The sequence below is a fragment of the Haematobia irritans genome, chromosome 2 (assembly GCF_050003625.1).
Source record: "Haematobia irritans isolate KBUSLIRL chromosome 2, ASM5000362v1, whole genome shotgun sequence".
Classification (NCBI taxonomy): domain Eukaryota; kingdom Metazoa; phylum Arthropoda; class Insecta; order Diptera; family Muscidae; genus Haematobia; species Haematobia irritans.
Genome location: NC_134398.1, coordinates 221,504,479 through 221,516,412, shown reverse-complemented (window position 1 = coordinate 221,516,412; position 11,934 = coordinate 221,504,479). Strand labels below are relative to the sequence as shown.

The 11,934-nt window shown below is 28.8% G+C and overlaps 1 protein-coding gene across 1 annotated transcript in view; it reads left to right on the top strand.

The window, feature by feature from the left end:
- Nucleotides 1-3,598: 3,598 nt before the first annotated feature.
- LOC142227144 (uncharacterized) overlaps nucleotides 3,599-11,934 on the top strand; it is a 77,379-nt gene continuing 69,043 nt past the window's right edge. The window contains exon 1 of the mRNA XM_075297512.1: nucleotides 3,599-4,392. Within this exon, the coding sequence (XP_075153627.1) occupies nucleotides 4,080-4,392 (313 nt within the window). The 5' untranslated portion in view covers nucleotides 3,599-4,079. The remainder of the gene's footprint in view (nucleotides 4,393-11,934) is intronic.

Genomic DNA, 11,934 nt, shown 5'->3' with positions numbered 1-11,934 from the left:
ATCGTCTTCCAAATGCTGAAGATACAGGGTGGCTCAAAAAGGACTGAAGGATTAAAAATAACTGTATTTTTGTTTTTGTTTTGCTGTATGCGCAGTAGCTCAATCTTGCTGGAACCATATGTTTTGATTATTCTCAACATATGGACGCAAAAACTTGTCTATTATAGTCCTATACAGAGCCCCGTTAACCGTTTCTGGGTGACCCTCCACATCTTCGAAAAAATATGGACCGATAATTTTATCAGCCATAATACCGCACCAAACAGTACATCTGGCGGGGTGTAATTCACGCTGATGTAATGCCCTAGGACTGTGAGTACCCCAAAATCTACAATTTTGTTTGTTTACATAGCCATTTAAGTGGAAATGAGCTGCATCGCTCATTATAAGATTGTTTAAAAAGTTATCATTTTCTCTGGCTTCCAGAAGAATAAAAAAATGGAATGATTTTGACGCGTTGCTGCACATCATATGTTATGTAGCCATGATTTATCTCCAAAAACCAGTAAATAACCTGCAAAAGACAAACACAAAAATTATTAAAAACAAAAAAGATATAACCATTTTTAATCCTTCAGTCTTTTTTGGGCCATCCTGTATGAAAATGGGAGTTCGTAGTTCCTTGTATTTATGGATGAATATAGAAAGAAAATTTTGAGAAAATTTTGTATATACAAAAAAAAATGACAAAATGTTCGATATAGAAATACCATTTTGACAATTTTATATTTTTGACATAGAAAAAAAATTTTGAAAAATTTTCTATATAGAAATAAAATTTTGACAAAAATTTCTATATAGAAATAAAACAAAATTTTCTATACAAAAATAAAATTTTTACAAAATTTTGTATAGAATAAAATATTGAAAAATTTTCTATAGAATGAAATTTTTGAAAAAATTTTGTATATAGAAATACAATTTTGACAACATTTTCTATATAGAAATAACATCCCAGTAAAAAAAAGCATCGCCAAAAAAGTAGTGAAAATGTTCTTTTTGGATCCGGAAGTAGTGCAAAATTGGCGCAGAAGCGATGAATTTAACACGGGCTTGTCATAGGACTGATGTCCACACTGAAAAAAAAGCATACTCGGTTCCAAAGATATTGGCTTTACTTTAAAAAATTTGGTATTGATTCTGAGCCAAAGAAGCGGAGAATACAAGTAAGGACACTTTTAAGACACAATTCTCTTTTAAATTTAGGTTTTGTGTACTTGCTTCTAGGAAGCAAATTTTAATTTTTCGCTTTCTCAGCTTTTTTTCTTCATATGCTATCAAAGTCCTTTAAAAACGAGTTAACGGCAACTTTATTCTCCAAATTTAGACTCGACTTCCAGTAGAAATTATGCTAGGTTTCAAGTAAAAACTTCTTTAAAATAAAGTTTTGAAAAACATGTCCTATATTTGAACGATTTTTTGCTTTGTAGTCAAGATGCAAAAAGACAACAAATTTAAAGACAATTTCATTAAGTTTAAAGAATTTTTCTGAATTATTAAAGTCAAGTTGACCTTAGCCTATAATTTTTTTCTTTCATGTTAAGATACCCATTTTTAAGTCAAATCACTTAATTATAAGGACAACACGACTTCATTGAAAAGTTTATCGACTTTTGGACAAGGAAAATAACTTTATTTTAGAGAAATGTGTCTTCTATGCTAAGCAAAATTTGTATTCGTATTTTAAAGACATGAAATCTTTGACCTCACGACAATATTTTTTTCAGTGCACCATTTCAACACCCCTTGAATTGAATTTGCATCACTTCTTACTCTGTGATTCAAATGCAGTGTTTTGGTTGTGAATTAAAAAATGTTGTCATATTTTGACAAATAAATAATTTTTATAATGCATGTATTCTAACGCTTGTCCGAAACGTTTGAAGTAAAATATTTTGAAAAATTCGCAATATTTCTTCAATGGTTTTAGAACTTTTTTCGATAAAATTTTAATAATTTGTTCCATTTTATTAAAGGTAACTCTGTTTTTTAAATTTTTTCAAACAAAAAAAAAAATAAATTTACCCAATAAAAATAAAAAACGGGGTATAAATAATTGAATTAAAAGATCTTCCTGTGTAGTTGAAATAAAGAACATCTTTGGGAGTACATCTTTTGGAAGTGCTTTTAAAGTTGTGCCTTGGGGCGAACTTCCAAATTTTTTTGTTGGAATTTTAACAAAATTTTCCATATAAATAAAGTTTTGACAAAATTTTCTATAAAAACAAAATTTTGAAAAACTTTTCTATAAAAATAAAATTTTGACAAAATTTTCTATATAGAAATAACATTTTGACAAAATTTTCTAGAGAAATAAAATTGTGACAAAATTTTCTATAGAAATAAAATTTTCAATAGAAATAAAATTTTGGCAAAATTGTCTATAGAAATAGAATTTAGGCAAAATTTCCTTTGGAAATAAAATTTTGTTAAAAAAAAAAAACAATTAAACCAATTTTTCGTAAAAAAACCCCAAATTTATGGAAATTCCCCACCAAATCCCAAAGTCCCTATCTCAAAAATTTCGTCCCCATTTACGAAAACATATTTTCAATTTGGGGGAAAACCCCCAAGACTCCTCTGAATAAACTGATTAAGAATGAAAGTGACTTATATAGATATCTAATCTGCCTCTTTTTATTTAACAAAGACTCCATATGCACTAAGTTACAATTTAGTAGACAATTTTGAAAAGGCTTAATATTCCCTGTCATCGGCAATTGTTATTACAACCCAAGTAATTCGATAATGGATGAGAGTCTTTAGAGGAACTTTGTGCGCAATCCATGATGGAGGGTACATAAAATTCAGCCTGGCCGTATTCACTTGTAGTTTACCTGAATGCTCTGATTTCAAATTTCATATAAATCAAATAATAATAATAATGTTGCTCAATAACTAAAGTTATAGGTTTGGTCTATGTGGGTTTTATTATTGATACAAGGAGGGCATGCTAAACATTAAACCAGGGTCTACGACGGTTGACATACGCGCCCTCCAAACGGCGTTTCAAACTACAGCGATACCACTTAGAGAAGCTTTGAAACACTCAGAATTATCCTATATTGCATAGTTCCAAACGTAAACGAAAACCTATAAATCCACTTTGATATAATATGGGCTAAGAATTAAGAGGTAGATAATGTAGGACAAAATGTTTAAAAACAGTTTGCTGATAGGGCAAATAAATTAGAACTCATTAAACGGGGCATTAAATATAGAGCAACATAAAGAAACGAAAAAAAAACGTAAGCATCCATTAACAATTGTCTAATGATATTTTTTCGCAAACATCAAAATATTCTCTAACACTAGAATCATAAAAGAGAAAGATCATTAAATGCGTAATTCAGAGCTTTAACTCATTACACAAGCGAGGGAGAAAGAGAAAGAAAGAAAAGCTTTGCAACAGTTAAAATTAAAGCTTTCACTCCATAAGCAAGATTTTAACATTGCCTCTTCAACAACAGCCTTGGCATTGACTTTGACTTCGACTTCTTCTTCTTGTTCGCTGTTGTGTTGCACACACAGCTGTTGTTCAATGTTGACTAAGAGCAAATGTAACCATAGTTAGTGACATCAGTTGTTGAAGGTTTTTGCTAGCCAAAGGTTGTATATGAACGGTAGAAAATCTAAAAGAAAACCTCCGTGAAAAACATCTAAACGTTTGTTGAAAAATATAATCGATTTTTGTATGATCATTGTCTTGGGCTAGAATAAAATCATCTGTGTGCGTATGCGTTTACGGTTGTACTTGCGTGTGGCTTGTGCTAAACTAACGTGTTTGTTGCTTAAGTCTTTGGTTGTGTTTGTTGCTTAAGTCTTATGTTTTATTAGACCTAAGTGCATGTTATTCATTTTATGAATTTGATGTTTTAAGCATTGTTGTCAACTCATCATTGATTGATGGTTTCATAGACCTACAGGTCCATAAAAGAGTGCAAGCTAAATTAATCATAATTGAACTGCATGCGTGTTTGCCAACCATTATCAAGTGCTAGTGCATATTTTTATAACACCAAAAAAAAAATCACAACAACAGTTACTAAAAAAATTAAAACCTAAAAAAAGTTAATAAAATGCGAGTATATTCACCACCTAACGAGCAGCATAATGCAAAAATCAAAACATCATCATATCATCCAACCACATGGAAATTTGCTTACTGCCTTTTACTAATGTCCATTAGCTTTGCGTGTCAGCAAATAGTGCATGCACATGGCAATGACCATCGGATTGGGGTTCAAGGCAAAGGATTACACACGCGCTTGCGTTCCCCTAAGATAGCCCATATACATGTTCTACAAGCTGTTGCAGAAAGTCTACCACAAAATGAAAATATACCCAGTCAAATAAAGGAAAATAAAATAGATATACCTGCTGGTAAATTTGGTAAGTTAGGAAACAAATAAAAAATATTTAAAAATTCTTTATTTCTATGAAATTTTATATTCTAAAGACCCCAAACTTTAAATCAAAAAATGGTTTGACCTATATGAGAGTGGTTTTTACTGTTCATTTTCTTTAGGCAGTCTTTTTTGCCAAATTTTAGCCAACGATCCATTGTTAGATAATGACCGCTATTGTTATCTGATCAAATATTAATAAAAGAAAAATTCCAATACATCTGAGTTTGTTAAGAAAAACAAATTCAATGAAAATCAAATGGTTTACTTTCACTTCTAACAATGGTTTTTTGAAAAGCGAATTTAAATTTAAAAGATTAAAATCTTTTGCATGCGAATAGTTAAAGAAATTTGCGAAATTTTAACGGTTATTTTGTTTTTAATTAAATACAAGCTATCTGGATGATTGCCTTGGAGAACAATGAAAGTTTTAGCCTTTAGGTCCAATAAATTTGAAAAAACACAAAATTCCACCTTGAAGCATACCAAGAGGTTTGCGCCATACAATAGTTTCGATATTAGCAAACATTAGTTCATATAAGATTTTTGTTAAATAGGTAATTTGGCAGGTGGACTGAAAGAGCCAGGGTATTGTTTTTTTATTTTAACATATACCTTTACCCTCTATAGGTTGTACACTATTTATGTTCAATTTTTCGATATCATTTTTTAGTACGATTTTTTTTGCTTTATAAAAATAGGCCTCAACGATCGTTTCTTCATATGAAGAAGATTTGTTCATGCGAGCATTAATTTTTTGAAGAGATGTACACACAATGAAAATTTCATTAAAATTAAGCCAACGAAAATTTTTCATTGATATAACGAAACATTTTCTTTAATACAATGAAAATATTCGTTAATAGTTTGAAACGTTACGTTGATTAAGAGAAAATTCGTCACAATGACGAAGAATTTCGTCGTTTTAACGAATTTGTTTCATTGGCTTACTTTTAATGAAGCATTTCGTTAATATAACGAAGCTTTTTCTATTAGTGTAGTTTGTTACTTACGTACATAGGCCATCAAGTCCATTCCCAGCAAAAAAGGCTAACCAAATAGGAATGAAAATTTAGTTCGATTTAGATCCAGACGATGTACAAAATCGGATCAGAAGCAATGAATTTTACATGGGGTTGAGTTGCCATTAATTTTTCTTATGTGAAGTATTTCGGATTCATTGCGAAAGAATTAATAAAAATTTTACTTGTTTCTTTCCTTTTTCGTATTCTACTTCCTTTTAAAACGGATTCGCAAAATACTAGCACATATGTTTTGGCAAATTCCACATCTGCACAGAAAAGTAATCTCGAAATATTTTTTTTTTTCAATTTTTCAAGTAGTTTTAGAGTAATCGTTTTGAAAAAAATTGAAATTTTTCAAAAAAAAAAAAAAATTGTCCTTTAGAAATTCCTAAAAAAAAAAATATTTTTGAAGAATTTTTAAAGAACAAAATTTTTTTTTTGTTAAAAATTTTATTTTAACAAAAAAAAAATTGTTAAAAATTTTATACGATATCACTAAACTGACTTGGGAAATTCAAGTCATGTTGGAATTTCGATTTTTTTTTTAATTTAATAAGGTGAACCGTTTTCAAGTTATTCCAATAAATGTTGCGGAAGTGCCCTAATTTTGAACATAACGGTATATCTCGGAAAGTCAGCTGATAGAAAAAACCAAGTGCAGATTTGGATTCAGCGTCCCAAATAACCTTAAAAACATATTCAGATCTTAATCATAAAAAAACTAACTTATTACATAAAATACAAAAACTTATACATTAGAAACTGTTATTTTTGTATGGAAATCGCGATTTATATCAATTTAGTACATCGTGAACAAAATCAAAAGTTGTGCACCGATTGTAATGAAATAAAGCTCATTTTATTCGAAATATATTTAACTAACTGTTTCTGTGCCAAAACTGTGAGTTTTGTACCATTTTGATTTTCTAGGAATTTTTAGAGAACATTCGTTTTTGTTAAAAATTTAAATTTTTTTCAAAACTTGAGCGTATGTTGATTTTGAACATAACGGTATATCTCGAAAAATTGAGGTGACAGAAAAACCAAGTGCAGATTTGGACTCAGCGTCCCAAATAACCTTAAACGGTATTCAGTTCTTAATCAACAGAACCACTGTTACCCTGTGTAATCTATCACAAATTTCAGAAAATTTTTCTATAGAAAATTTTGTCAAAATTTTATTTCTATAGAAAATTTTGTCAACATTTTATTTCTATAGAAAATTTTGTCAAAATTTTATTTCTATAGCAAATTTTGTCAAAATTTTATTTCTATAGAAAATTTTGTCAAAATTTTATTTCTATAGAAAATTTTGTCAAAATTTTATTTCTATAGAAAATTTTGTCAAAATTTTATTTCTATAGAAAATTTCGTCAAAATTTTATTTCTATAGAAAATTTTGTCAAGATTTTATTTCTATAGAAAATTTTGTCAAAATTGTATTTCTATAGAAAAATTTGTCAGAATTGTATTTATACAGAATATTTTATTAAAATATTATCTCTAAAGAAAATCTTACCAAAATATTATTTCTGAAGAAAGTTTTGTCATAATTTTATTTCAATAGAAAATTTTGTCAAATTTTTATTTCTATAGAAAATTTTGTAAAAATGTTATATCTTTAGCAAATTTTGTCAAAATTTTATTTCTATAGAAAATTATGTCAAATTTTATTTCTATAGAAAATTTTATCAATTTTCATTTTCATAAGAAATTTTGCAAATTTTCATTTTCATAAAAAATTTGGCAAAATTTTATTTTCATAGAAAATTTTGTTAAAATTGTATTTCTGTAGAAAATTTTGGCAAAATTTCATTTCTATAGAATTTTTTTTAAATTTTATTTCTATAGAAAATTTAAAAAAAAAATTTATTTCTATAGAAAATTTTGTCAAAATTTCATTTCTATATAAAATTTGTCAAAATTTCATTTCTATAGAAAATTTTGTCAAAATTTTATTTCTATAGAAAATATTTTAAAATTTTTTTCAAAAGAAAATTTTGTCAAAATTTCATTGCTTTAGAAAATGTTGTCAATATTTTTTTTCTTTTTTTATGATAGCCTGATATCAATGCAGGCTGGTTTTTCAGTGTTGGCTAATCCACATTTCCATAGTCTCTAGTAAGATCTGGCTGGGTGAGATGATTCAATTTGGGTCTTATATGATTCTCGTGTGTAATTTCCATAAGAAATTAGCATATAAGCCCCAAATTGAATCATCTCACCCAGACAGATCTTACTAGAGACTATGGAAATGTGGATTAGCCAACACTGAAACATATGTATAGTCAGGCTTGTAAGATGAGTATCTGGCATTTTATTTTTAATAGCATAATAATACCAATTCCTTAATCTTCATGTCCAATTAAAATTGTAATTAATGTAAAAAGATTTTATTTCTATAAAAAATTTTGTCAAAATCTTATTTTTATAGAACATTTTGTCAAAATCTTATTTCTATAAAAAATTTTGTCAAAATTTTATTTCTATAGAAAATTTTGTCAAAATTTTATTTCTATAGAAAATTTTGTCAAAATTTTATTTCTATAAAAAATTATAAAAATTTCATTTCTATAGAAAATTTTGTCACATTTTCATTTCTATAGAAAATTTTGTAAAAATGTTATATCCTTAGCAAATTTTGTCAAAATTTTATTACTATAGAAAATTAAGTCAAATTATATTTCTATAGAAAAGTTTGTCAACATTTTATTTCTATAGAAAATTTTATCAATTTTCATTTTCATAAGAAATTTTAGGTTATGTTAGGTTAGGTGGCAGCCCGATGTATAAGGCTCACTTAGACTATTCAGTCCATTGTCCACATTGGTGAACTTCTCTCTTTATCACTGAGTGCTGCCCGATTCGATGTTAAGCTCAATGACAAGGGACCTCCTTTTTATAGCCGAGTCAGAACGGCGTTCAACATTGCAGTGAAACCACTTAGAGAAGCTTTGAAACCCTCAGAAATGTCACCAGCATTACTGAGGTGGGATAATCCACCGATGAAAAACTTTTTGGTGTTCGGTCGAAGCAGGAATCGAACCCACGACCTTGTGTATGCAAGGCGGGCATGCTAACCATTGCACAACGGTGGCTCCCATAAGAAATTTTGCAAAGTTTCATTTTCATATAAAATTTTGCAAAATTTTATTTTCATAGAAAATGTTGTCAAAATTGTATTTCAAAATTTCATTTCTCTAGATTTTTTTTTATTTCTGCAGAAAATTTTATGAACATTTTATTGCTGCAGAAAATTTTATAAAAATTTTATTTCTATAGAAAATTTTGTCAAAATTTTATTTGTATAGAAATTTTTGTTAAAATTTTATTTCTGCAGAAAATTTTATAAAAATTTTATTTCTATAGAAACTTTTGTCAACATTTTATTCCTATAGAAAATTTGTCAAAATTTTATTTCTATAGCAAATTTGTCAAACTTTTATTTATTTGAGAGATTTATTTCTATAGAAAAATTTGTCAAAATTTTATTTCCATAGGAAATTGTGTCAAATTTTTATTTTCATAGGAAATTGTGTTAAAATGTTTATATCTATAGAAAAATTTGTCAATATTTTATTTCTATAGAAAATTTTGGTCTAAAGAAAATGTTGTCAAAATGTTATTTCCTTAGAAAATTTTGTCAAAATTTTGTTTCTAAAGAAAATGTTGTCAAAATTTTATTTCTATAGGAAATTTGTGAAGTACAGCTTAGTTGAAGAGGACTAATTTGAAAAATCTACCAAAACATCAAGAATTCTACCAACCTACCTAACAATAACAAATCTACCATTTTTTTGTAGAATTGTGGCAACCGTGACAACTTTGAACTTTGCCATGCCATCAACAACTTTTGCCAGAACCCCAGTCTTTGTCCGAATTTTGTACGTAATCCATGGTGGAAGGTACACAAGATTCGGCCTGGCCGAACTTTTGGCCCTATGTACATTAGATAGGGTCACGAAGAAAAGTTTATGCGGTCACCCCCCAGTTTTGTAGCATATTCGAAGACAATTTCAGAACACCAAAACTTTTTTTTTCGTGCACCCTACGACCCCCCGAAATACAATTTATTGTGCTGTGTCGTCATTTGAAGTTCGATCGAAAGGAACGTATATCGTTGTTCGTGGTTGATCAGGGGCTATATTTTTTGCATTGGTCATTTTTGACTCCGACGTCAAATTTGATTTTTAATATTTTTATTTCGCTTCGTATATCCCTATAATGCCCATTTCTTATAACCATTATAAAGATCTTAACAAAATATGAAACTTTTGCTTTTGAAGTATTAACTTATATTCATAAACAAAAAAGTTACAGAGATTTTAAAAAGTCAATAGGTCATCCTACACACCACCAAATCGTTTTTGCTGTGTTGTCATGATGTCCGATCGAAACCACATGTACATCGTTATTCACATCTACGAAATTAATTTATAAGGCATTTAGAACACAAAACCTGTTTATCTGTAAATTTCTAACGGTACCTTTGTATACATACTCGTTGTTTGCACTACGGCATTTTCTGCGTTATGCAAAGTGCATGTGTTTTTGCTAAAACAATTTGAGAGCCTACTGTTTTAAAATTCTAACAATCACTTTCGCTACATGATTTTTTAAGTCTGTCCATATTTTTGTGAGAGAAGGCTGTTGATAGTATTTGAAAAAAGTGATTAAAAATCAAATTTGACGTCGGAGTCAAAAATGACCAATGCACTAAATATAGCCCCTGATCAACCACGAACAACGATATGCGTTTCTTTTCGATCGGACTTCAAATGACGACACAGCACAATAAATTGTATTTCGGGGGGTCGTAGGGTGCACGAAAAAAAAAGTTTTGGTGTTCTGAAATTGTCTTCGAATATGCTACAAAACTGGGGGGGTGACCGCATCAACTTATTTTTTTCCTTTAGGCCGTGACCCTATCTAATGTACATGTTACTGTCGAATTGAGAGTACTTAACATTAGATACAATTTTTACTGAAAGTAGATTACTCTGAAATAGTTATAAATATTTGTTTAGGTTCTCGTTCCAGCTACAGTAACGAAACTTGTACTTACACATATTGTAAAATGTTTCCTTACTTTTTCCTTAATGGTAATTTAAATATCCATACACGCAAAGAAAAAAAACGTTTGGAAAACGTCTACCGCAAACGTTTTTCTTTTATTAGAGTTTTTTGAATTGCTTCGAAAATTTTAAATTTTTATCACCAAACAAATTCGTTTGTTACAAAATTTTTATTTTTTCAATAAAAAAAGTTATTTTTGTAACAACAACACAGTCCATTTCGTTTATATCAAACATTATTCTTTTCTGACTTTAGGTCTTTAATAAGACACATTTTACAGTTCAAAATTTAATATAGTACAATATAATGTTGAACATTTTTTCGGAATCTTCCGAACATATCTGGAATATATGTAAAAAAAAAACAAAAAAAAAACTTTGGTCGAAGCAGGGATCGAACCCATGACCCTTGGCATGCAAGTCGGACGTAGCAACCACTGCTCCACGGTGCCAAACTAAATGTTTCTTTCTGTTAAATAAACTTTGTTTATTCGGTTCGTGGGCGCCGCAAGCTATGCTATATAAATATAACTTATATGGATAATTATCTATTGATGACCATAACAGGTACATAGCTTAGTTGTTAGTGTGTTGGCTTACAAAGTGCATGGTCCGCGGTTCGATTCTCCGTCCAGGCGAAAGGTAAAAAAATTTTAAAAATTTATAAAATCGTATAATTTCTTCTACATTGTTGGTATTACAGGAAAAGGTGTTAAGAACTAAAAAACCTCGTGGATGTGAGAAAGATGTGAGGGAAAATGCAATTAGCAAGAAAACAATGTTTTTTTTTTGAGTTAGTCTTTATGAAATTGTTTTTACATCCTGGAAAAGAATAAACGTTTATCACAAAAAGTATATACTTTTCTTCCAAATACACTTCCTTACAGCGAAAAGCAAATGAGAAACGAACTTTGTTTGTCTAAAATTTCGTTTGGGAGGAAAGAATTATTTTTTTGCGTGTAGTTATATGTTATATAAACTTAAGTATTATAAACTTTATTTTAATTAAAATTTCATTATTTTAAAGAAATTTTTCCTTAATACTTTGTAAATTAGGCATCCTAAAATTTAGTTTAGTTAAATATGATGTAAATAATCGTTTTAGTGTAGAAGAGCATTTTTTGGATGTACAATGGCCTAGGAAGAACTTCCAATATTTTTGCCTGGGTTTAAATACCAATTTTAGAATGCCAAGCTAACTATGTTATCAAAAGAGATAAACCTTGCTTTAATCAATAAGCTGTAACCTATTCTATGTTTATTTTCTTATATCCGAAAGAGAAAACACTATATTTATATTATTATAAGCATTTGACATAATTATGCCTTCATAGCGAACTATAAAAGAAAACCTTTTGCATATTCATAAAATATTTAAATACCAAAAATAATTTCGTGTTGAATTAAAAGAAAATCACTCATTTTATG